Here is a 24,107-nt window from a genome sequence, read left to right on the forward strand (position 1 = left end):
TGTGGGTGCCTTGGGGAGGAGAGGGTCTCAGGGGATGGGTAATGGGACACCAGGCTTCTCCACTACCTGTTCAGATGCAGTGGAGGAATGACTGCAAATGCAGGAAAATGCTGCTTGGCTTGCCTGGGAAGCTAGGGTTGAACTTGAGAGCTTGGATACCCAAGACGCTTGGATCCCTGCCGCTGGACCTCCTTTTTGGGGTAGCAGTAGTAGGTTTTTTCCTCTCATGCAGGGCAGCTGTTAAAAGGGAGAGGGAGTGTCATGCATTGGACTCTTGGAAGGGTCCTAGGGAGGTCTGCTAGTAACTGGGAAGGGATGGGGAAGGATGCATGGTACCTAAACTGGCCCAGCCAGCCTTCGAGGAAGGACGTTCCCTCCCTGGGCAGCTTGTTCCACAGTCCTTGTTAATACAGGGAGGAGGCTGTTTTTGAGGTTGCATCTATACTGCGCCCGTGCCAGCTGTGTGAGAACCTGTGGTGTAGAAACAACATGGAGGGGGTAGAAGCAAGCACGGCCTTCTAGTGTCACATGTTAAAGGACTGATGGATGTGGGGGGAGACCCTAGGCGCTAGGGAGACCCTTTGCATGCAGTGCTGACCATCCTTTTGCACAGCAGAGCTGTACCTCAAGTCCTCAGCTGGGATCACAGGTGCCATTGTGCTCGGCTGGGGAGAAAAGCAAGACAGCAACACAATGCTACCCCGGCCTTCAGTAAAAGTCTTGCTTACCAAGACCCGCGGTGCCAGGATTGGGTTTGCATGGGGCACTTTGTGGGTTGGCTTTTGATTTCTTTTACAGTGGGAGGAGGGGGAATCTCGACAGAAGCTAAATTCTCTGGAACAGAGACCCCTTCTTGCTGACCCCCCAGCTAGGAGCTATCAGAGCCGCTGGGAGCTGAGCTCCACTTCTGATCTATCTGCTTTCCTGGGTAGCCGTATCCCCTGGAGCAAATGGGTGGGAAATGCCGCTGCTCTGCCGCGGGCACCTTTTGCACCCGCTTGGCCTTTACTCCCTTTAGTGCAGAGGACGACACTGTAGGGCAGAGGAGGCCCAAACGAATGGGATGAGGCTTGTACTCTAGAGCTTTCCCTGACCCAGATGGCAGGAGCAGGCCAAATCTTGTGGAAATGGGTCACGGACAGCCACACCAAATCATAGAACATGAGGGTTGGAACGATGCTCAGGAGGTCACATCTGGTCCAACCCCTGATCAAAGCAGGACCAGCCCCAACTACATCATCCCAGCCAAGGCTTTGTCTAGCCGGGTCTTCAAAACCTCCAAGAACTTAGATGCCACCACCTCTCTGGGTAACCAGTTCCAGTGCATTTCTACCCTCCTAGCGAGAAAGATTTTCCTTACATCTAACCCAAACCTCTCTTGCTGCAACTGGAGCCCATCACTCCTTGTTCGGTCATCTGCCGCCACTGAGAACAGTCCAGCTCCATCCTTTTTGGAGCCACCCTGCAGGGAGTTGGAGGATGCTATTAAATCCCCCCTCAGCTTTCTCTTCTCCAGACTCAACAAACCTAGTTCCCTCAGCCTCTTGTCACAAGTCCTGTCCCCCAGCCCCACTATCATTTTTGTTGCCCTCCGCTGGACTTTCTCCAACTTATCCACATCCTTTCTGCAGTGGGGGGCCCAAAACTGGACACAGGACTCCAGATGTGGGCTCCCCAGTGCTGAATAGAAGGTGTTGGCACTGGACCTGGTCTCAGTCCTGGAGTCACAGAGTCACCGTCCCGGTGGAGTCACAAGTTGTTCGGACTGGGTGATAAATCCATAACATTTGCCTATGATCCAGTGAAGAGGTTATGGTTGGTCTGTCAGCCCAGAACAAGGCATCTGGGTCATCATAAATCAATAACATTTGCTTATGATTGAATGGAGCGGTGGTGGTCAGTGTACAGGTTTGGAACAAGGTCTCTGGATCATAAATCCATAACATTTGCTTATGATCGAAAGGAGAGGTGGTAGTCAGTCTCTCAGCCCAAAACAAAGTCTCTGGATCATAAAGCAATAACATTTGACTATGATCGAATGAAGAGGTCATGGTCAATTTGTGGGTTTGAAACAAGGAATCTGGGTCATAAATCAATAACATTTGCCTATGATCCAATGCAGAGGTTGTGGTCGGTCTCTCTGCCCAGAAAAAGGTACCTGGGTTATAAATCTATAAAATTTGCCTATGATCAGAAGGAGAGGTCGTGGTCGGTGGGCAGGTTTGGAACAAGGCATCTGGATCACGCATCCATAAAATTTGCCTGTGATCGAATGGAGAGGTGGTGGTAGGTCTCTCGGCCCAGAACAAGTTTTTGGATCATAAATGGATAAAATTTGCTTATGCCCGAATGGAGAGGTGGTGGTCGGTTTGGGGCTTTAGCACAAGGTACCTGGGTCAGAGATTGATCAAATTTGCCTATGATTGAATAGAGAGGTGGTGGTCAGTCTCTTGGCCCAGAACAAGGTTTTTGGATCATAAATCGATCCAATTTGCCTACAATCGAATGGAGAGGTTGTCGTTGGTTTGGGGGTTTGGCACAAGGTACCTGGGTCATAAATTGATAAAATTTTCCTGTGATTGAAAGGAGAGGTGGTGGTCAGTCTCTCGGCTCACAACAAGGTCTCTGGGTCATAAATGGATCAAATTTGCCTGCGATCCAATGGAGAGGTTGTGGTCGGTCTCTCGGCCCAGAACGAGGTTTTCAGATCATAAATTGATCCAATTTGTCTATGATCAACCAGAGTGGTCGTGGTCGGTTTGGGGGTTTGGCACAAGGTACCTGGGTCATTAATAGATAAAATTTGCTTACGATCGAACGGAGAGGTCGTGGTCGGTTGGGGGTTTGGCACAAGGTACCTGGGTCATAAATGGATCAAATGTGCCTACGATCGAATGGAGAGCTGGCGGTCAGTCTCTCGGCCCAGAACAAGGTTTCGGATCATGAACCGATCCAATCTGCCTACGATCAAAGGGAGAGGTGGCGGTCGGTTTGGGGGTTCGGCACAAGGTACCTGAGTCATAAATCAATAACATTTGCCTGCGATGGAAAGGAGTGGCGGGGGTCGGCCTATCAGCCCAGAACAAGGTCTCTGGGTCATCAATCGGTCGTGGTCAGCCTGGGGGTCTGGCACAAGGTCTCCGTCTCATCAGTCGATCCGGTCTGCCCGCTGTCGCGAGGAGAGCTGGGCCAGAAGAAGGCACCTGGATCACGGAAACCACGGACGTCTCTCTGCCTGCGACCGGCGCAGAGGTGTCGGCCGGGACAAGGCGTGCGGGTGTCCGCCCGGGGCGCGTGCAGCGCAGAGGTCGCGGGCGGCTCCGCGCCGCAGGCACCCACCCCTGGCCGGCCGGCCGGCTGGCAGCGCTCCCCGCCCGGCGGCGGCTCGGGGCGGGCGGAGGTCCGTGCCCTGCCCAGCGCGGCGCGGCGCGGCGCGGAGCGGAGCAGACAATGGGAGGCGGGCGGGAGGAGGCGGCGGCCGCCGGGAGGAGCCGGGGAGCGCTCGGGCTCGGGCTCGGGCTCGGGCTCGGGGCGGCGGGCGCGCAGGCGGCGGCGGCGGCGGCGGCGGCGGCGGGCGGACAATAGCCGGGCCCGGCCCGCAGCGGCGCCGCCCGGAGCTGCGGTGAGTGGCGGGACGCGGGGGACAAAGGGCCGCCCAGGCCCGCAGCAGCCCGGGACTTTCCTGGGAGGGCAGCCAGGTGCGGGAGGCTGCCCCGCGGGCTGGCATCGCCCGGGATGCCTTGCAGGGCAGGCGCGGGGGTCGGCGTGGACACGGTCCCCCCTGGGGACGAGGACGCGCCAGGTGTTGGGGACCATGCCGGCGGGGACGTCTCCCCAGCGGGCACCCGGGCGAGGTCTTCGTGGCACGGCGGGGAGGAGGACGGCCGGACGCGTCCAACAAAGCCGTCCCACGGGGCGCCGCGGCGGGTTTCCACGCGCCCACGCCGCGCCGGAGAAGTTGCGCCGAGAAGCGCCATGCCGGGCGGGCCACCTGGAGCCCAGGCAGGTGGCAGGGGTGTGGCATCAGCCCCCGTCCCGTCCTGGGCCAGGCCGCCTGTCTCAGGAGAGGGCGTGCGTGCGAGGCTGCAGGCCCTGGGATAATCGCTGAAGAGGAGGCAGGGGAAGGCGGCGTCCCTGGGGTGGGCGATTGCTTAATCACAGCCAGGCTGGATTGGGTTGGGACCCGCTCGGCTCGCAGGCAGACGGGGCCGGGCCTGCGCTCGTTGCGCCGGCACGGTTTCCCCCCTCCCGGGGCCGGGGTGAGCACACCGGGGATCGTACCCGCCGACTTAATTAGCAGACGACTTCATTTCAAGCAGGAGATGGCTTCATGCCTGGCTGCCACGCGGTGGGGGCCTGGCATGGCGGGGGCGTGGTGCCTCGGCCCAGCAATGCCAGCGGCTTTCTCTTTCCAACCCCGTACCCGACGGGCGTTGACTCGTTGCCCTTGGCCTTGGCACAGGACCACGGGCGACCGCCTGACCGTGTGCCCTGCCTGGGCCTGGGAACATCCCTCCAGGCCTGTTGCATGGCTCTCACCAGCAAGATCTGGTTTCAAGTCCTTCATTTTTAGGCTCCATGTGGTCTCTTCCCCTTGCAAAACGCAGCCCGCTTTGGGGTGGGCTGCTGGGCCAGACCCTTGCTTTGCTGGGTGCATGGGCTAAAGCAAGGGGTGCAAGGTTGCCAGGGGTCTTGCCTTGGGAAGGGGCAATGTGTGAGCTGCCTGTGCTAGGATTTGAACTGGAGAAGCTCAGGAACCGTCATGCAACACACTTGAATGCTGGGGTCATGCCGGAGGCTCTGAACTTAGGAAAGGAAGCGGGTGGCAAGTTGCTTCCCTCTCTCTGTCTCCATCTCTTCTCCCCCTGCCTTGGTTGCCGCCTCAGTTGAGTGGGGTGAACTCTTTGGGGCAGGGGCCTGTCTCAGTTGGGAGCCCCGAGCGCTGTGGTCTTGCTAGCAATATAGAAGAGTTGGGGACAGGCATCGATTTGGTGCCAGAATAACCTAGGCCGGGCCGTGCTGAGGCTGGTGGTCAGCAGGCCGGGGTGTGGCTGTGGGGGACTGGAGAAGGTCTGTTGCAAGGGTGCTGAATGGCAATCACACCCAGCGAGCCTGGTTTTTGCCTTCTTCGGAGCTGGAAGTGTTTGGCCGGGTGTAGCAGATGCCCCTGGTCTGGTCTGGCTTTGCTCCTCCAAGGGGATGCTGCAGGTGGAGCCTGGCAGGTCTGGAGCTGCTTTCATTGTGGTGCTGGGCATTTGGCCCTGGGCCTGTCCCTTAGCCCCCCCCACCACAGGCTCCCCGCGTGACCTCGGTCATGTCACTTCGGTCCTCTGGGCCTCCATTCTCCGTCTGCTGATAGGGACGGTAGCATAGCCCTGGTCTGGGGGCTGTGATAGTGGGAGCCAGGTCGGTACACTGAAGTTATTCCCAGTTCACCAACAGGGAAAACTGGGGCAAAGTGACTTATCCAGAGTCCCGTGGTGACAAGAGAGGCAAAGCTGGGAGTTCTGGCTGTGCGGGGGGTTTGCTGCTTAAATGTGCTTGTTGGGGCCAGCAGCCAGAGGCCTGGTGGGACACCTTGGGTGCAGCGAGGATGCACCATTTGCACCATCTCTGCTCCTTTCCTGCCAGGAGTCCCCCTGGTGCTGCCTTGGCCCTGTGTTTTGATCTCCAAGGAGGCAGGGAGCGGGGCGGGGGGTGGAGAAGACGCACACAAAGGGCCGGGGGCTGTGGGTGGGGGAGGGGAGGAGTCAGGACACTGCTGAAAGTGGGGGAATTTGGGGGCCGAGATCGCAGGGCAGGGGGCAGGGAGGAGCTGGCTCAGGACCTGGGGCTCCCCTGCCCTGCCAGGCCTTAGAGCACGGCTCTGCCTGGCAGAATAGATAGGACTGGGCCGTGCTCGGCAGCTGAGAGCGCTCCCCAGCTCAGATACCAGGGCCTAGGATCCCCGTGCGGAGCCAGAGACCGGGCATCACGGGTCCCCAGTGATGCTAGGTGCAGGTAGGGACTCGGTACCGTGGGTCCCCAGCGATGCTTTGGTGGGGATCCCCCACCAAAGCTTCAGGCTTTGCACACCTCTAGCTGTTCAAGGCCTGATGGGGAGGCTGAAACGGCCCTGTGTGCCTGCGTGGGGGGTTAGACGCCTTCTCTACTGTATCTGGCAGCTGTCAGAGTCGGGACCTGTCCCAGCTGGGCTGTGCAGATAGCCCCTAAACACCCCAGGATTGTGACCGGACTCTTATCAGCCTTGTTCTCCGGTGCACCGTGCATCAGAGCCTGAGCTGGGGGCTTGGTTTCAAAGCCATGCTCTCTGGATTGCACCCTGAAAGCTGGCTTGTGTGAGGGTGTGTGAAGTCTCCCCCCATATTGGCTGCGGTATGAGCCCTGTCTTCTTCCTGAACTCCTTCAAGCACTGAGCTCAGCTCCCCGGAGGAGACCCAGGGGGTGGGGAAGAAAATGTCAGTGTTTGCACTTGGAGGAGGGAGCTTGCAAACAATAGCTGCTCGGCAGATTGCCTTGGTGGCCTCTTCCCAGCGTCTCAGCTGTCGAGGGGGTGAGGACGCTGCTTCCCAGGGTAGGGGCAAGCTACTCTGTGACCTAGTTCCCACTGGTCTTACCTGGAAAGGGCTGGAGGGGGTCTGGCCTCCCCCTCATCCCATCTCTCCTGGGATTGCTGGGCTGGAGCTGAATCCCAGCGCCCGCCTGGTAGGTGCAGGCAATCTCAGCACCCTTGCAGCTCATCACGGTGGGTGCATGCATGTGCATAGTTGAATGGGGTCTGCATGGCCTTGCAGCAGGCTGTGGCTTGGATCTACGGGCGCTGGAGCTCGGCCCTCAGTGTGGCTGCAGCATTGGGCACATCCCAGCCTCTGTATCCCATGCACACCCCCTCTTTCCTCCACCCCACTTTCTCCTAGTTCAGCTCCCAGGCCCTGGGGTTGGGGTGGAGGCAGCACCCATGGGCTCCCTCCTTTTGTCAAGACCTGTTTGTTGATCAATGGATCAGCTTCAGCAGGGGCCTCTTGCTCCAGGTGGACTGGGCGCCTGTTCCTGAAAAGCCCTTGTCAGATGCTCTGCACAGGGATCCCCAGACAAGATCCTTTGCTCTTACCCCCGGCCCCTACCAAAGACCTACATACCTCAGGAGCTGCTGGTCACTAGACTGGGAGGGAGGAGAGGCCAATGGTTAGGGCCTTAAGAAACTGGGGTTTGGCTCCCTGCTTTGCCCCGTGCAGCCCGCCTGGCACATGGTGGCTTCCTGCCTCAGTTTCCCCATCTGTCTCATGGAGAGAGAAGCACATCCCTGCTTTCTGGGGCTGGCTGTTAGGGTAAATGCACTTACTGGGATGCTGTGGTTATGGTCACGTGTGGTCCTTCCTGAATGGCGTCACTCAGATGAGAATGCAGCTTGCCTTATCCCTCCCCCCAAAACCACCCTCCATCCCCAGTTTATGGGATTGAGCTGGTGGTATTTGCCTGCTGGGGCACAGGACACCCTGACTGGGGTTTCTGAGGGAGCAAAGGCCCCAGATTCATGGAGATCCAGGCACCTTGGCCCTTGGGAAATCCTGGCTTGAATAACTGGTGGCTGCGGCATATAATGGGGCCTGGTATCAATTTGCTGTGGTGCATGCCCAAGGGAGACAGTCCTGGCTCCCAGGGTTCAGGACATGAATTGAGGAGACCACTGTAGCCCCACAATTGGCTTTGAGCAGACAAGGGGCAAGAGGGGATGGGAAGAAGCGTTGCACCCAGCTCCTCCTGCCTCCCAGCCCCGTGCCATCCCTGCATCCGCATCCCACGGCCTTTCCCAGGCCGCCTGGCCGAGCACTTCCCGACTGACCCCCTGAGCAGGATAATCCTTTGAGAAACAGCTCGAGTGCTTCCTAGAGGAGGAAACACACTATTGTATCTTGGCAAGAAACACCAGCTGGCTCCTCCTTGACACAAAGAGACCAGAGCCACTTGGGCAGGGGAAGGGGCCTGAGAAGTGGGTGTGAGTTACACCCTCCTTTCCAGCGGAGAGTCCTCCTTCCTGCTCTTCCTCCTTGCTGGAAAGCTGGATCCTTGCAGGCGCTTTGCAAAATCCTTGCAGGTGCCTTCTCCTTGCTGGGATCAGCTCTCTCTTCCTGGCTCCACTTGGCTGGTGGGGAGGTGGGTCCCAAAGCAGCTCCTGCATCATCTCACCTCCCCATTGCAATGCTGTGATTTCTCTCTGATGCTTATTTAAGGAGTCTGGATTCACGGAGGCGCTGACCTGATGCCGGGGGCAGAAAGCCCCCGGTTCTTGTCAGTGCAGCAGGTGGGGAGAACGGGATGCACCCGTGGGCACTGCCAGTGTCCCAGCCTCCTCCAAGGGACCTGCTGTGATGCGGTTCCCACAAAGCTGCAGCACACGTGTCGGCTTCCCCTGTTCCTGTCGGCATCAATGAACCACCGTGCAGTGCCAAAAACATCCCGCCTCCAGCTGGATCCTGGGAGGAGTTTCCACATATCCAGATTTACAACCAGGGCCTGGGCTCAGTGCCTGGGGGGGTGGGCACAGCCTTGCCCCTGGGGTGGGGGGCGGGTCAGCAGGTCCCACTCGGTGATGGCTGGGCCTGTGCTGCCCCGGATGCCGGCGTGCTGAGGTCATGCCCGGCTCCTTGCAAGCTCTGATGTTAATTAGGCTGGAGGGGGGAGGGAGGCCTTACTAAATAAAACCCATTGTGTGGGTTTCTAGGCCAAGCCAGGCCTGCCTGCGTCTGGTCATTATTTGCGTGACCCACCAGGCTAGACCAGGCTCTGCCCAGCTGTAGAGAGAGGACCCCAGCCCCAGATTGCTTCCAGCATGTCTTCTTTGGAAAATCAAGCTGTTTTATCCAGGGCGCTTCCCTGCCATGGGAGGGCACAGCTGGGCTGCAGGCCATGCAGCCCCGAGCCCCGCACTCTTGCACTGGCCACCCCGAGGCTTTTAAATTCAAATCGAAAGGAAAAGAGATTGCCTTGTGCGCGGCGTTCCCCAGTCCGAAGCTGCTAGGAGCTTCACAGCTGCCTGACCCCTCCCTGGGCACGTCTACATGTGTGCATTTACTGCAAAGTCACCAAAATTACTGCGCAGGCGGGCACATGTCTACACTTGCACACCAGTACTGTGCAGCAAATATAGCGACTTACACCAACTTGAGCATAAATTTGATACCTGCATCATACAGGTATCAAATTTACGCCTGATTAGTTACTGTGCAGTAACACACGTGTAGGTGCCTTACTGCTCAGTAACATTGTGTGAGCAGACTGACTTGGGACTAACTTTAGTCCCAAATCAGTCCACACAGGGTTAATGTTCTTTAATGCCTGCACATGTAGACGCCGGCCTATTCCTGCTTACTGCGTAATAACTTACTGCGCAGTAAATTTAAGCCAGTGTAAATGCATGTGTAGACACAACCCCTGAGAGGGTGCTGGGCAGAGCCCCGGAGCCCAGCAGCCCCTGCCTTCCTCTTGCATTATTACATTATTACCCCAGGAAACTCCATGGCCTAGCAGGGCAGGTGCAGGGAGGACATGTCGGGAAGGAAATTGCCAGCTGGCTGCTTTGTTTGCAAACAGAACTGGCAGGGGCTGATGGATTGGTCTCCGCCCCCCTGCCACCCCTGCCCCTCCTTGCCCAGCAGTTGGCTTTGCTCCCTTGTTTGCAGCTCTGGGGTTGGGAGCGGCTGCAGCCGCCCTTGCTGCCTCCCAAAGCAGCTCTGCTGGCTCTCTTAGGCCTGAGGCCAGAGCTCTAGTGTGGCCATCGATGCCACCCTGGCCCCCTGTGCTCCTAGATCAGGGCCTTCAGCTTGGGGGTGCCCTGGCTCAGAAGATTGGGCCTCTTGGAGGAGACCCCAGATCTTTTGTCGCTCTTGAAATCTGCCCTTGTGTTTGTCGGAGGTTTTTTGGGAGGAGCTCAGGGCTATGTGGTTGCAAAGTGGCGGGTGCCATTGTAACCACCCCTCACTTGGAGGTGGCACTGTGTCTCCCTAGCTGCTTTTCTCTGCGTGCGAGCAAGTGTTCAGTCTCAGGCAGACAGGCCGTGCCATAGGGTTGGCTTTGTTTCTCCAGGCCCTGAGCCGCAAAAAAGCTTGCCTGTGTTCAGAGCCCATTCTGGGGATGGGCCCTGGCGTCGGTCCCTGGGAGAAGCTGCGTGCTGCTGTGTGCCTCTGTCCCAGGACCAGCTTGCATAAGGTGGCAGTGCCGGTTTGCACTCCAAGCAGACCCCGGCTCCACATAATTGATTTCCCTTCTGCTGGGAGCCTGACCTGCAAAACCACACACATCTGCTGCATGTAACAGAGATGCCACGGCTTTGCGTGCGTGCTCGCATCTTCCTGTTGTAGACAGCCAGAGCCTGGTCCCGGTGAACCCCGGGGGGTCCCCACTTGAGCTCAGTGCTGTAGGTTCGATCCTGGTGGTCAGTGTGCCATGGTAAGCTTGTCTCCCAGCTGCTCTTTCTTGGCTTGAAGAGGGCAGGCTCGCTGGGACATGTGAACGCGCAGGGGGAGACTCACAGCAGGGGGCCAGTTTGCAAGCTGAGAGATGATGCCCCCTCTCAATATCCAGGGCTGCCGACTCCCTCAGGACTGACCTCTGGGTAACCCACCTTGCAACCAAGACGGTAGCAGTGGGGAGGCTGGGGGGCGAAGCCAGCTTGGTTTGGCTGGTGAGGGGGGCAGCAATGCTTCACTTCACTTCTGCAGACGTGTCTTAATGGAGCAAACCCCTCTGCCCTGGGAGTAGCTTATGCCCCCCTTGGAGTTTTGCTGGGTGTCGTGCTGTGTTGCAGACCAGGGGGACAGCCCCGGGACACGGGTAACAAGCCCCATATCCTCTGGTTAAACCTAGCAAGCCCCCTTGAGAGGTCCCCCATGCCCTGATGTCCTCAGCAAGAGAGGCCAGCAAAAGAGCTAGGAACATGTGAGATGCAGGCACCCCTCTGGCACAAGCTGGGCTGAGACCTGTCAGAACTCATCTCAGAGGTGGTGAGATGCAGAGATCCCAGTGCCCAGCCTGAAAGCATCCCGGCCAGGTCTTTGCAGATGCCCTTGCATACCTGAGCACCCTTTGCACTCAGTGGGGAGCCTTGAGAGGCCAGGAATTACCACTGGCAGGCCCTTCCACCATGCAACAGGTGCTTTGAGATCAGCGCAAATTGTTATCTCCCTTTGTGAGCTGGGTGATTCCCTCCACTACATTGCAGCATCCAGAATAGCAGAGCCCAGCCATGGGGTGGTGACCTCCATGGGGCAGAAAGGGAGGGACTTTTCCCCCATGTGCCGGAGCAGGGACAGGCCTGGTGCCCGCCTGTGTCTGCTCCCTTCCCCAAAGGATTGGGGGATACGCTGAATAGACAGTCCCGGTTCTGCTGTGACGTGAGGCTGCCAGGTTCTCACGCTGCCTGGCTGCCACTCGCTGCCTCGGGTGCTGTGAAGCTCACTGCTGTCTCCCACCCCGGCCCTGCGAAATGCACAGCGGAGACAGTGGAGGAGCCAACTCTGAGCTCAGGGAGGGCTGTTCTTACATGGGTCCTTGTCCCACCTCTGTGTCTCTCCCTGAAACAGGGATGGTCCCCTGCCCTTGCCTTGAATAGGATTCCCAGGGCAGAGGCCTTGCCGGGTCTATGCAGTGCCCAATGCCGTGGAGACTCTGGATGCAGAAGAGCAGAAATAACAGCTTCTTTGCACCTCTCCACATCCAAACGTCCTTGTTCTTGGGGTCAATAAAGCAGCTACAGCATCGCCAGCACCTTTGTACCTGTGTACGTGGCTCCATCTCTGGGGGTGCATCCTGCCTTGGCTGTACCCGGGTAATTAAAGCAACACTGCATTTGCACGTAGCAAAACCTACACAATGAGCAAGGCTGGCTGCAAAACAGAGGACTCAAAGGGAAAATCCTGTTGATTGAGCTTTTTCTCCCCTCTGCTCACCCTGGAAAATCCCTGTCAAAAAATAGGGAGGGCTGTTTTGAGACCCACACAAAAGATTGGCACGTGAAGTTTGGTCCCATTTAAAAATGTGCGTTTTAGAAACATTTTAAACAGAGCTGTTTTTTTCGGCCTGGAAAGCTCAGGGGGAAATGGCACTGGTGGGGATGGAGGTGTCCGAGCCGGTCTGCTTCAGGCGCAAGGGTGCAGGATGGGAGATGCCGTGATCTTCTTGGCCTTGAATGACCCAATGTTAGAGGGTAAAGGCCTGTCCCTTGTGCTGTGGCAGGCGAGAGTCTACAATGCCTCCAATGTGAGGACATCGGCTACACAGTTGATGATGATGGGGGGTTTGCATTCGAGCTTTCCCTCTATCTTGCGCCTTCTGACTCGGGGCACGTGAGACTGGGAGGCATCTGAGCCCCAAAGCCTCCGGGCTTGGAGCTTGCGTGTAAGTACATCCATGGATTTGGGAGCATCTGAAGCCCCAAGGTGGAGAGTCTGGGAGGGAGGAGACTGGACGGTGGTAGCACCACACACTTGAATGATGGAGCTCTGCTCACTTGAAATGTAGAACTTAATTTGGACCGGATTTGGCCTAGAAACAGAATTAAAAAGAAAAGATGTGTGCTTTGGCTCGGAGCGTTGGCAGAGGCTGGCATTCCTCTGAGGGGCTGGCTGGAGCAGGAGGTCTTTTGGCTTGATCAATGCTACAAGCTAATCAGAAAGACCGGGCTGGATGGTCTCGGGGTTGGTCCTGGGCTGGAGGCTTTTGTTCTAGACCCCGGGCGCCACTGCCCATTCAAAGCCCCTGTCTTGTGTCATTGTCCGAGGGTCTGGCCATGCACTGGTGGGTTGGTGGCCTGTGTTGCGATGTGGCTGATGGGTTTCAGTGGAGCTGGGCTGGGGTTGGGGAGGAGGGTGCTGGCACGATCTACCCTCTTGAGCCCTGGGACCCTTCCTGGACACCCCAGCACTGCGCCGGCTGCAGCAGGAGACCTCGTGCACTCATCTCCTTTCTCCCTCTGCAGCTTCCCCGTGGGCACCCAGAGCAGATGCCCTGTGCCTGAGCAGATGCCCCACGCCTAAGCTGCTCCAGATGCCTGTCGCCTGCTGCACCCATCAGGATCTGGCTGCCAGTTGTCACCAAGAGCACAGGATGCACAGAGGTCTTGGTGACTGATTCGCCAGGGAGGAACCAGGCCTTCTGCATCACCGCTGCTGCCCCCGCTCCCTCCTGCGCTGAGTCGGTGAGTTCCCACCATGCGTGCAGGACATGAGGCCAGGACTCCTGGTTTCCGGGCGTGCGGAGCAGGGAGGTCACCTCTTCCTTCCCTCTAGGCCAGTCTTGGACTCTCAGCAGGGTGAAGGTCACAGATCCCATAGCAACATGTAACAGGTGGCAGGATTGAGTTTAGTTTGCACTAGGGCAGGCGAGAGAAAATGCACAGTTGCACATGCGTGTTGGCAAACGTGAGCATGCCAGAAGGCACGTAAATGTGCATGGTACTACCGTGTGGGGAACCGTGTGCAAAGGGGTGACGAGGGGGAACGTGGGATCGGGAGGTTCAAGTGCTTGGGTGGGGTGTGCCTCTAGGCATGACCCGGACAGTGCAAAGAGGGAGCCTGCGTGTGCAATGTGGGGGGGTGGCTGTGTCCACATGAGGCTGTGTGTGTGCAGCTGTGCATGGGTGGGGGCATGCACTGATACACACACGCATGCATGCACACGGCTGGGAGCTGGCGGTGGACGGAGGGCCTGCCCGGGCGCTCTGCACAGAGGGGCCGGCTGGGCCACAGGCCGCTGGCGGGGCCGTCCCCTCCCCGCTCCGGCTGGCTGCTGGGAGCAGAGCAGCAGGGAACGCAGCCCGGTGTAAATCTCCTAATGGCGCTAATGAATAGGCCAGGGACAAAGCGCGCCCGGCCCCCTGCCCAGGGAGGGCTGCTTGCCCGCCCGCCCCGGCCCGGTCCCGTATTGTTCCCGGCAGAAATCCGATCCTTCCTTTCAGACCAAACCCAGAGATGAGGGGGGCTGCAAAGGGGGGGGCTTTCTCTTTCTGCTTGTGTTTCTTCGCGCTCCCAGGCCTTGTTGCCATCTCCTAGACAACCGGGGTGGGGGGGCTTTTGTTTCCATAGTGATAAATGTGAGAGAATCCAGCATCATGGACAAAAGGATGCCCACCCCACCCCGGCCCCCTCCCGGAGGCAGGGGGGCCTTGGAAGAGGCCAAAAGACATTTGGGTTTTCTTTTCTGGAAATGGCATTTCCGTGGTAACACGCCACGTTGCATTGGGCCCACCCCGACCCCGGCCGTCTCTTGCCCATGGTGCACCCTGCATGGCGAGGGCAGGGGGTGTCACCGGGCACTGGGTGCAGCAGGGTTTGTGGCTCTGGGGCTGAACAGTGCTTACTCCTGCAGGGAAGATGGGGGGCATCGAGGGAAGCAGGACTGGGGTGTAAAGGATGCTGCTTGCCCCTGAATCGGGGGGGTGGCAAGTCTGCTCATCCGCGGGAGGAGGTGGCATCTGTGCTGCCCTGAGCCCTCCCTTTTGTGCCCAGCTGCTCCTCTGAGCTGGCTGCTTGGAGCCATGAACTTTCTAGGCTATTTCCAGCTGTTAAAAATGCATCATTTTGCCTGGAGATTGCCACCCCCAGATGTGCTAGGGGCTGTACAAACACACAGCAAAGCAAGTGCTGGGTGCAACTGAGCATGGCAGGGATGGAAAGCACCATCCTTGCCATGGCAGTTGGCTCCAATGGGGGAAATGATGGGAACAACCTTCCCCCTCTCTGTAGCATTTGAGAAGAAAGTCATCGTCCCCCTGAATGCACGGGCTCTGGGCAAGAGCATGCCTCTCTGACCATGCTGGCAGAGACCGGAGTGCTGGGGGGAGTTTAACTGGGGAAAATAGCAATGCACATGCTTTGGGGTGCATTGGGGTTAGGTGGGTTGCAGCTGCTTCCGTGGGTCTAATTGCACCCCTCCCCGTCTCTCCCCCTGCAGCAGGGCATCATTTTCTTCTGAGAGGAGCCCCGCCAGCTGATCAAAATAGAGTCCCTCCGGGTGAAAGTCGACTTCCTGAAGGCGCCCCTGGGCCTGAAGAAGCCCGCTCTCAAGGAGGCCGCGGCCGCCTTGGCGGCCGTCCCCGGGCCCGGACGGGCCAAGTCCGTCAACGTGGAGCGCTACAAGGCGCGGCGCTCCGACAACATGGACAACGAGTCACAGTACTCGGGCTACTCCTACAAGTCGGGGCATTCACGGAGCTCCCGCAAGCATCGGTGAGGCCAGGGCGGGAGGTTGGATTGTGGACGGGGATTGATCTAGGCATGCTCTTCGGGGTTGGGAGAGATCCCCTGGAGAAGAAGAGAGGCATGAGGGGTGGGAAGGTCCCTGCACATCTCTGGTAGTGCCTCAGGAGGGGTCTCCTCATCTCTCCTCATCATGTGTGTCCTTGAATGAAGCACCCCAGATGTTCATGGGGTTAGCCCCTTTGCTCCAACCCTTCACCAGTCCTTGAGGAGCAAGGAGCAGGGTTCCTGGCATCGTCTGGGGGTACCTGGGGAAGGGAAGTGGATGTGCCCAGAGACCCCCAACACATGCACACAGAGCTTTGCTTTCATGGCAATACCCACTGCAAGGGGGTGGCAATGGCAGGGCCCCCCATTACCTGAGGTCTTGCCATGGGCATCCATGGAGAGTATGCAGCTTGTTCCTGCTGACATCCACCCCCTGCCCTAGCTGAGCTGGTCTGGTAGCTCCCTCTTCACTCCATGTGGGGTCTTCTCTCTCCCCCAGAGACCGACGGGACCGGCACCGCTCCAAAAGCCGAGATGGGAGCCGCGGCGACAAGTCAGTGACCATCCAGGCCCCCGGCGAGCCCCTCCTGGACAACGAGTCGACCCGAGGGGATGAGAGGGTGAGAAGGGGCTGAAGGGGAGGGAGGGAGCACTCTCCCTGGGGCTCTTCAACCCATGCCTACGTGTGCGTAATGCCTCGCATGAACGGCTGCAGCCTGCTGCCTGCTAGACCCAATCTCACAAAGCCTCTTGGAGGGCTGGGGGCTCCATGAAAAAATCATCTTGCAGTTCACCTTGCGTGGCATTGCCGAATACCTTGGAGAGGCCCTGCCGCACCTTGCCTCGGCTCTGCCTGGCTCAGGAGCAGGTCTGGGGTGCCGAGCCTGGCTGCTTATCTGGTATCCGTTGCCCGTTGTGTGACAGTTCCTGGCGTTTCACGAGGAGAAAATAAACCAGATCCTGGAGGAAGAAAGCTGGCGGCAAGTCAGTTTGCCAGGGCTGGCGGGAGCTGAGGTTTCCAGGCATCTCTCGTGCTAGCAGGCACCCAGTCCTGGGCTGGTGTGGGCCCTCAAGCCTGGCTCCAAGGGCCATCAGGAGGGAGAACAGAGCGGTGGTGCTATCTCTCTGGCTCCTGGTGAGCTTGGATAGTCCCTGGACAGCTCCAGAGCTGCATCACAGGGCAACGTGCGGGCTCTGTTCTGCCCAGGGTCGGGTTGGCAGGGGCATCACCAAGGAAGGGGGGGCATGGGGCCAAATGTGCTCATGCTGCCTTGAATCCTAAGGGATTGCACCTGGTGCCCAGAACAAAACAGAGGGCCTGGACTCCTGCGTCCCATTCCTGCTTGGCCACTGCCCTGCTGGTTGACCTGAGGCAAGTTGCTTAGCCACTTTGTGCCTCAGTTTCACTCTCTGTGGAATGGGAACAGTGATCCTGGCCTCTGTGGATAGGGCTTGGCGATGAAAATGGAGAGCCTGCGGGTCAGGTCTGGGTTGGATTCAGGGACCCGGGCAAGGCCAGCTGCACCCAGGCCAGGTGGTGGTAGTGGGTAGCTGGGCAGGACGGTGGGTCTGACCCCACTTGCCACCGCTTACAAAACCCGGGGTCATTAACCCTTTCCTCCTTCCCCACAGGATGACAACTGGGGCGAGACTACAACGGTGGTGACGGGGACATCGGAGCACAGCATCTCGCACGATGACATCACGCGCATCACCAAGGACATGGAGGACAGCGCCCACCTGGACTGCTCGCGCCACCTGGGCGTCTCACTGGGCGGGGCGCTGGCGCTGCTGTCCTTCCTCACCCCGCTGGCCTTCATGCTGCTGCCCCAGCTGCTGTGGCGGGAGGAGCTGGAGCCCTGCGGCACGCCTTGCGAGGGGCTCTTCATCTCCGTGGCCTTCAAGCTGCTCATCCTGCTGCTGGGCAGTTGGGCCCTCTTCTTCCGGCGCCCCAAGGCTTTCTTCCCCCGCGTCTTTGTCTTCCGGGCCCTGCTGATGGTGCTCGTCTTCCTGCTGGTTGTCTCCTACTGGCTCTTCTACGGCGTGCGCATCCTAGACTCACGGGACCGTGACTACCAGGGCATCGTGCAGTACGCCGTGTCACTGGTGGATGCCCTGCTCTTTGTCCACTACCTGGCTGTGGTGCTGCTGGAGCTGCGCCAGCTTCAGCCCCAGTTCACGCTCAAGGTGGTGCGCTCCACCGACGGGGCCAGCCGCTTCTACAACGTCGGCCACCTCAGGTGAGGGGAAGCCACGGGGCGTGGGGATTCATGTCTCACAGAGGGAAATGCTGCGTGTGTGGGCACGTGCATGAGCACATGTGCTCACGTGCACTGCCAGCCCCTGCAGCATGGGATCGTGGCTGTGTGTGCATGCAAGTGCATGTGTGTTTGCATGTGCTACTAGCCCCTGCAGCATGGGATTGTTGCTCTGTGTGCATGCACATGCACATGTGTTTGCATGTGCTACTAGCCCCTGCAGCATGGAATCATTTCTGTGTGCGTGCATGTGCATGTGTGTTTGCATGTGCTACTAGCCTTGGCAGCATGGAATCATTGCTCTGTGTGTATGTATGTGCTTGTGTGTTTGCATGTGCTACTAGCCTTGGCAGCATGGGATCGTTGCTCTGTGTGTATGTATGTGCATGTGTGTTTGCTTGCACTACTAGTCTCTGCAGCATGGGATTACTGCTCTGTGCATGCGGGTGTATGCATGTGCACGTTTGTTTGCATGCGCTACCTGTCTTTGCAGTATTGGATTGTTCCTCTGTACACATGTGAGGCTGTCCATGTGTATTTACACACCTGTGTGCACACATGTTCAAGCTTACCACTAAACCTCTGCTGCGTGGGATTGTCTCTCTGTGCGTGTGCCTGCATTGGTGTTCACACATGCTGCCAGCCTCTGCTGCACAGGATCATGTGTGTGTATGCATGTGTGTGTGTGCGCACATGTGCATGTGTGTGTAAAATGCTGCCCTCTGCATTTTACTAGATTTCATAGATTTCATAGATCTCTGTGTACACACGTGTGTGTGCACAGGTGTGTATGTGTGCATGATTGCATGCATGAGTGTGCATGTGTATGTGTAACACAGCCCAGCCAGCATGTGTACATGTGTGCTGCTGCTCCCTGCTGGACAACTCTGCAGCTGCAGGCAGGATGCAGCAGGTCCCTGCCGAGTCTCTGGGGGGCTGGGGCTGGGGAGGCGTCCCTCCAGGCTCCATGTCTGTACTGTGGCAGCTGGGAGGGGGCAGCAGTAGGGCACCCAAGGCAGTGCCACTGACATGTCCTTGGGGAGGGCTGTCCAGAGAGGCCCCGCAGTGCCAAGCATGGGGTCGCCAGGTCCAGCGCGCCGCCACTTCCCTCTCGTGTCCTCCTCTGTGCGCCCCGCCGCATGGCTCTAACCAGTTGTTTTGTGTCCCTGCCCCCCTGGCCCCGGCTGGGTCTCTCCGCAGCATCCAGCGAGTGGCCGTGTGGATCCTGGAGAACTATTACCATGATTTCCCCGTCTACAACCCCGCCCTCCTCAACCTGCCAAAATCCGTCCTGTCCAAGAAAATGTCCGGGTTCAAGGTGTATTCCCTCGGCGAGGGTGAGCTCGTGGCTTCTCATCTCTCCCCACCCGTCGCTGTCTGTTCTCTCTGTGTTGACGGTGTCCCTATCACCCCTTGCTTTCTATCCTAACCCATCCCAGCCCTGCCGTCGCTGCACAGACCTGCCGGCCTGGAGGCACCACCTGCTCCTGTGATTTCCATTTGCTTTGGTACCTTGGAGATTAGGGTTAGAGTTAGGGTCACCCTGGGGTCTGGAGCAGACACACAATCTGCTCTCCCAGGGTGGCTGTGTGCAATGCCATACCCTAAAGTGGAGGGGGAATAGGTAACAACTCATTTGCCTTGAGCTAACAGCCATCCTGCACAGACAACATTTATTCCAGGGTAGAGCTATACCTGATTTCCCCCTGGGTAATTCCCCCCAGGGTTTACAGCAGCACAGGGCTGTTGGCTATGTATTTGCTCCGATTTTATACCAGTAGAAGGACCAAGTACTCTTGTGAAACTGTGTTGGGTGCTTGGGGTCTGAGCTGAGTTATCAGAAGGAATAAACCCACCTGTTGTCTTTATAGATGGCTCTCCCATCCCTTCCAGCCTCAGCACAGGGGCGCGGGAGCTTGGTTTATTTTTTAATATCCCTTTCTGTCCAGACAGCATCTTAGAAATCACAGAGCCATGGGGCTAGAGGGACTTTCTGAGGTCCCATCTGGTCCAACCCCCTGCCTGAGGCAGGATCAGCCCTGTCTAAACCATCCATCATCTAAGCTCTTAGTAAAACTACCATCAACCCTGACACAGCACAAGTGTCACACCTGAATTTGCCCCAGGGAAAGCAAGGGGGCTGCAGCAGCCAATGTCCTGCTGCTGGAAAAGGTCTTTAATATATTTTCAATGATCCCATGCCCCTGCTCCTGGTGAAGGCATCTTCGCTACTGCCTTTCCTGCTGGATTGTCCTCTTTCTCTGAGCAACCACTGAGTATCCCAATGCATTTGCCGTCCCCAGTGCTGATACCTTGCCTTTACCCTCTGTGCACCGCGCATGGGTCACTGGCTGCACCAGCTTGTGCATGTGGCCGTGTTAACAGGCACCCTAGGTAGGGTAGGGGTCCCAGGTCATGTCTACACCATGACTGCAGAGAGCTGCATCATGGCCAGGGTTGGGAAATGTGGACTCTGGCTGCAAGACCACACCCCTGGACTTAACCCTTTGCTCCCATTGCAGAGAATTCAACAAACAACTCCACGGGCCAGTCACGGGCTGTGATCGCCGCAGCCGCCCGACGGCGTGACAACAGCCACAACGAGTACTACTACGAAGAGGCAGAGCACGAGCGGCGGGTGCGAAAGCGGCGCGCCAGGTATGGGAGGTGGGGGCAGGCCACCAGGGATGGCAGTGAGGGCCCTGTGGTGCCCTGCAGCTCTCCACCGGGGCAGCCGGCATCCGTGCCTATGTCTCCTGTGGGACGAGCTGGCCAGGTCATGGTGCCATCCTGGGGATCCCTTCCCTCCACAGGTTGGTGGTGGCTGTGGAGGAAGCCTTCACCCACATCAAGCGGCTGCAAGAGGAGGACCAGAAGAACCCGCGAGAGATCATGGACCCGCGGGAAGCAGCCCAGGCCATCTTCGCCTCCATGGCCCGCGCTATGCAGAAGTACCTGCGCACTACCAAGCAGCAGCCCTACCACACCATGGAGAGCATCCTGCAGCACCTGGAGTTCTGCATCACCCATGACATGACTCCCAAGGTACAAGGGGGCTGCGGGGAAAAGGCTCCTCCTGCCGTATAGCAGTCGGCACTTCTCCCTGCTTGCTTGGCCCATTGCCAGGGACTTTCCTAGCCAGAAGAGGCCTCCCGCAGAGCTGGGTGCTGGATTGTTACGCCCTGCAGGATCCATCTCTGCAGAGCGTTGCAACCTCTGGTGCAGGCTTCGGGATAGCAGGTGGATTAGCAGGCACGGAGACCTCATGATGGGGGCCAGGCTCCTAGCACCTTCCCCAGCTCTTCCACCAAGGGCCTGCTGCGTGCTCTGGGAGCTGCCATGTACCCCATTCCTTGGAGAAAGGTCCCCTCTGGCATCTGGGTTTGCATTTCCGGCTGTGGGGAAGGCTGAGGGCAGCAGGCCCAGTCACCGAGGGTGGCTTCTGAGCCACTGCTGTAGCCAGGTGGGCATTTCTGTGGCTGGAGCTGGCTTGTTCTCATGGCCATTAGGCCATGCCCCTGCTGAGACCAGCCTCCATCTCCTCTCTTTCCCCCAGGCCTTCCTGGAGCGGTACCTGAGCGCTGGGCCCACCATCCAGTACCACAAGGACCGCTGGCTGGCCAAGCAGTGGACTCTGGTCAGCGAGGAGCCCGTGACCAATGGCCTGAAGGACGGTGTGGTCTTCCTTCTCAAGCGCCATGACTTCAGCCTGGTGGTGAGCACCAAGAAGATCCCCTTCTTCAAGCTCTCCGAGGAGTTTGTGGACCCCAAGTCACACAAGTTTGTCATGAGGCTGCAGTCAGAGACCTCAGTGTGAACTGAAAAGGGCATGGGGTGGGGGGAGAGGGGCAGGATGTGCCCCGGACCCTTTGCCACGGTCCCCGGTGAGCGTCAGGGGAAGCGCCTCCAACCAGCACGCGAGCCCGTTGCCTCCCCAAGGCCTCGCCGTGACCCCTCTGTCTCTCGTCGTCTCCACTTGGGGCTCAGAGCCTTTCTCCGTTCCCCCATCCCCACTCCCTCCCAAACCCAGATTCTTGTAGCAATCTCCCCGGGGGTGCGGGCAGCATCTCAGCCAAGCCAGGACCCCGCGTTTAGTGCCAGATTTCAAGGGCTACTTCCGTGAACTTTCTCACCAGCATCTCCAAGTGCCCGGGCTCCGTTCCTCTCGGGACTGTCCCATCTCTGGCCTTTCACAGCCTCCCCGGAGGTTTGGGATTTGGGGCTAGCGATGCCCTCATTGGAAGCTGCGGGAAGCTGGCCAGCACCTCTGAAATGCCACGGCAGCTATGCCAACTTCCCCCGGCCCACCACAGGCAGGAAGAAACCACCCTGCCAGCCCTCCTGCTGAAGCCTGGTGCAGAAAGATCTCCCGCGAGGCTTCCCATAGCAGCAGCAACAACACAGAACTGGTTTTTGAAGAGTAAGAGGTTTTAAGTGGTAACTCTCCCTCTTCACCCCCATCCAACACCTGATCTGTGTCTTCTAAGCAGTGACTGCCACCCCCAAGCCTGTCCCGTCCCCCTTCGATGTCCTGGTTTGATTCTTCCTCTCGGCCAAGCCCCTTTTGCATGGATCCCAGCACCAGAAAAGGGCTTTCATGCAGGCATCAGCTATGAGCAATGCAAAGGGCTCTCCAGGCATCCAGTCCCCGGTCTGTGCAGGCATGTAGCTGGCGATAGTGGCACCCAAGCCCCTGCTTGCTCCTGTCTGTAGCTGAGACCTCTCTCTCTACTGCCTTGAGGACCCGAAGGTTTCCCCCTCCCCACCCCATCCCCCTTGATTTTTTCTCCAGAGAACAGGCTCAGTCACTCGCTGTCCGTGTCGTGCCCTGGGCCAGGCCCCTGCTTGTGTGTGCATCTCTGGTTGTCCCCGCAGTGTAGTCGTCGTCCCAGCCCATCACTCCGATGGGACCCCCCTGCCCATGGGCCTGTATGAATTGTGCCTATGCCATGGTCTGCACCGGGGTGGGAGCAGAGTGGGCACTGCCCTCTGCCCACCCCAGCACAGCCGGGCAAACATTACGATGGGCTCTCCCCGGACAGGTGGGGGTCCTCTCTCTGGTCGTTTCTGCTCTCGGACCTGGCCGCGGCATCCCTCTCTCTAGGGTTGCAAATACCTCACGCGTTTTCTACGGGGTTCTTCGCGCCGGCTGGGCCGCGGGGAGGGTGGGGGGGCTGTCATTGTGCTGCCGTCTGTGCTGTGCGAGGTGCTCACGTGTGTCGTCCCGGTGTGGGGGGGGTTTTCGGTAGGACCTGCCAGGTTTCCTCACTGTGATTTTGTTTCTGTCTGTCGGGTTTTTGAAGCACTGCAAGGATTTGAGGACTGTGATTTTCCAGGAGGGGGGTGAGAGGGTGGCAGTGGTTTGCCCTCGGAAGTCAGGACTGTGATGTTTAAGCTTCTTGTTCTTTTTAGTTTTAAGACTAGATCCCCTCCCTGTCCCCCTTGACACTGTTGTGAGGGGGTTTCCACTTGTGTGACCTCCTGGAGAAGCCGGCTAAGAGCCCTCCAGGCTGTAGCTGCCAACCCTGTCAATGCCTGTCTGTCCCCACCACAGGGCGGTACGTTGCTGCCCATCACTGCGGTCTCTGGGCTTCTTCCGTGTGAAGCCTGTAGCAATAGTGAGGACTTCAGGGAGCTTCTCTAACTCTTACCCTTTGTAGCACCATGTCCCTGGGGTAGGGCATCTCTGTTAGTGGGCATCTCCGTTAGTGCGCTACCATGTCTTTGGGGTAGGACATCTCCATTTGTGGGCACCTCCGTTAGTGCCCTGCCATGTCCCTGGGGTAGGGCACCTCCATTAACCCCAGCTAAGGGTCCAGCCTTTGTACCCACACCGATTTCACCCCCTTCCTACCCCAGGTCACCTCGCTGCTTGAAGCCGCTGGGTCTGACCGCAACCTCAGAGGCTTTGCACCTTGCAGCTGTGGGACAGCCACCCCCTGCACCGTGCCCTGCCAAATCCCAGATCCCAAGAGCAAGCCAAACCTCTGGCTTGCAGAGGATGCTGCATGCCCACATCTGTCCTCCACCACTTACACCTTGATACCATCCCACCTGCCTTTTTGTGCTCTCCTTCTCCAAGCCCCTGGGGGGTTGTTTTTGCCAACACTGCTCCTGGCTCAGTCCCGGACTCCATGTGCTCCTTTCTGTCACGTTTGCGGGGGTAGGAATTTTGTTGTTTTTGTTTTTTTTTAACGGCAAAAAAAGAAGAAAAAACAAAGCCGGCTCTTGGCTGGAGCGAGGTTGTAAATGTAGACTCCTTTGGTTTTCTTTTTCCCCAACTCTTAAGTTTAAGGAGAACATTCCCCCCCCCCTCCTTTTTTTTACAGAGCCAACCTGTTGTGCATGCGTGTAGAAAGTTGTAAAATGTAAAATTGTTTTTTAATATATAAAAAGCTTGTTTTTACAGTTTGCAGTGGATCGAGGCCTTGCTGCCACCAATGTAGGACCTTCATTTTTTCATGAATAGAGGAATTAAAATTGTACAATTTCTTTTTTTTTTATAAAATAAACACATTTGACATTTTGCTTTTTTCTCCCCTTGCTTGTTGCTTCACTTGAGGGTGGAAGCTGTGACTGTGACTGGAGCGGTTGGCTTACACCTGACCAG

General features: G+C 58.0%; 1 protein-coding gene across 3 annotated transcripts; it reads left to right on the forward strand.

Moving 5' to 3' along the window:
• Nucleotides 1-3,279: 3,279 nt before the first annotated feature.
• VANGL2 (VANGL planar cell polarity protein 2) lies at nt 3,280-24,025 on the forward strand. Of its 3 annotated transcripts, none has more exons than XM_059719370.1 (9): nt 3,280-3,400; nt 12,974-13,192; nt 14,947-15,221; nt 15,739-15,859; nt 16,872-17,479; nt 18,698-18,834; nt 20,020-20,155; nt 20,311-20,542; nt 21,054-24,025. In XM_059719370.1, the coding sequence occupies exons 3-9, from the start codon at nt 15,151-15,153 to the stop codon at nt 21,312-21,314; spliced, it is 1,566 nt and encodes a 521-aa protein (XP_059575353.1). In that variant the 5' UTR covers nt 3,280-3,400; nt 12,974-13,192; nt 14,947-15,150; the 3' UTR covers nt 21,315-24,025. The 3 variants fall into 3 exon arrangements, with proteins under 3 accessions (XP_059575353.1, XP_006267540.2, XP_059575354.1); XM_006267478.4 differs by lacking the exon at nt 3,280-3,400 and adding an exon at nt 3,524-3,622; XM_059719371.1 differs by lacking the exon at nt 3,280-3,400 and adding an exon at nt 5,819-6,000.
• The last annotated feature ends 82 nt before the right edge of the window (nt 24,026-24,107 follow it).

The sequence above is a fragment of the Alligator mississippiensis genome, chromosome 15 (genome assembly GCF_030867095.1).
Source record: "Alligator mississippiensis isolate rAllMis1 chromosome 15, rAllMis1, whole genome shotgun sequence".
In the NCBI taxonomy this organism is placed as follows: Eukaryota; Metazoa; Chordata; order Crocodylia; family Alligatoridae; genus Alligator; species Alligator mississippiensis.

Coding starts and splice junctions, on each gene's coding strand:
- VANGL2 (XM_059719370.1), top strand. CDS start 15,151: ATGGACAACGAGTCACAGTACTCGGGCTACTCCTACAAGTCGGGGCAT. Junction 15,222..15,738: donor CGGAGCTCCCGCAAGCATCG/GTGAGGCCAGGG, acceptor TCTCTCCCCCAG/AGACCGACGGGACCGGCACC. Junction 17,480..18,697: donor TACAACGTCGGCCACCTCAG/GTGAGGGGAAGC, acceptor GTCTCTCCGCAG/CATCCAGCGAGTGGCCGTGT.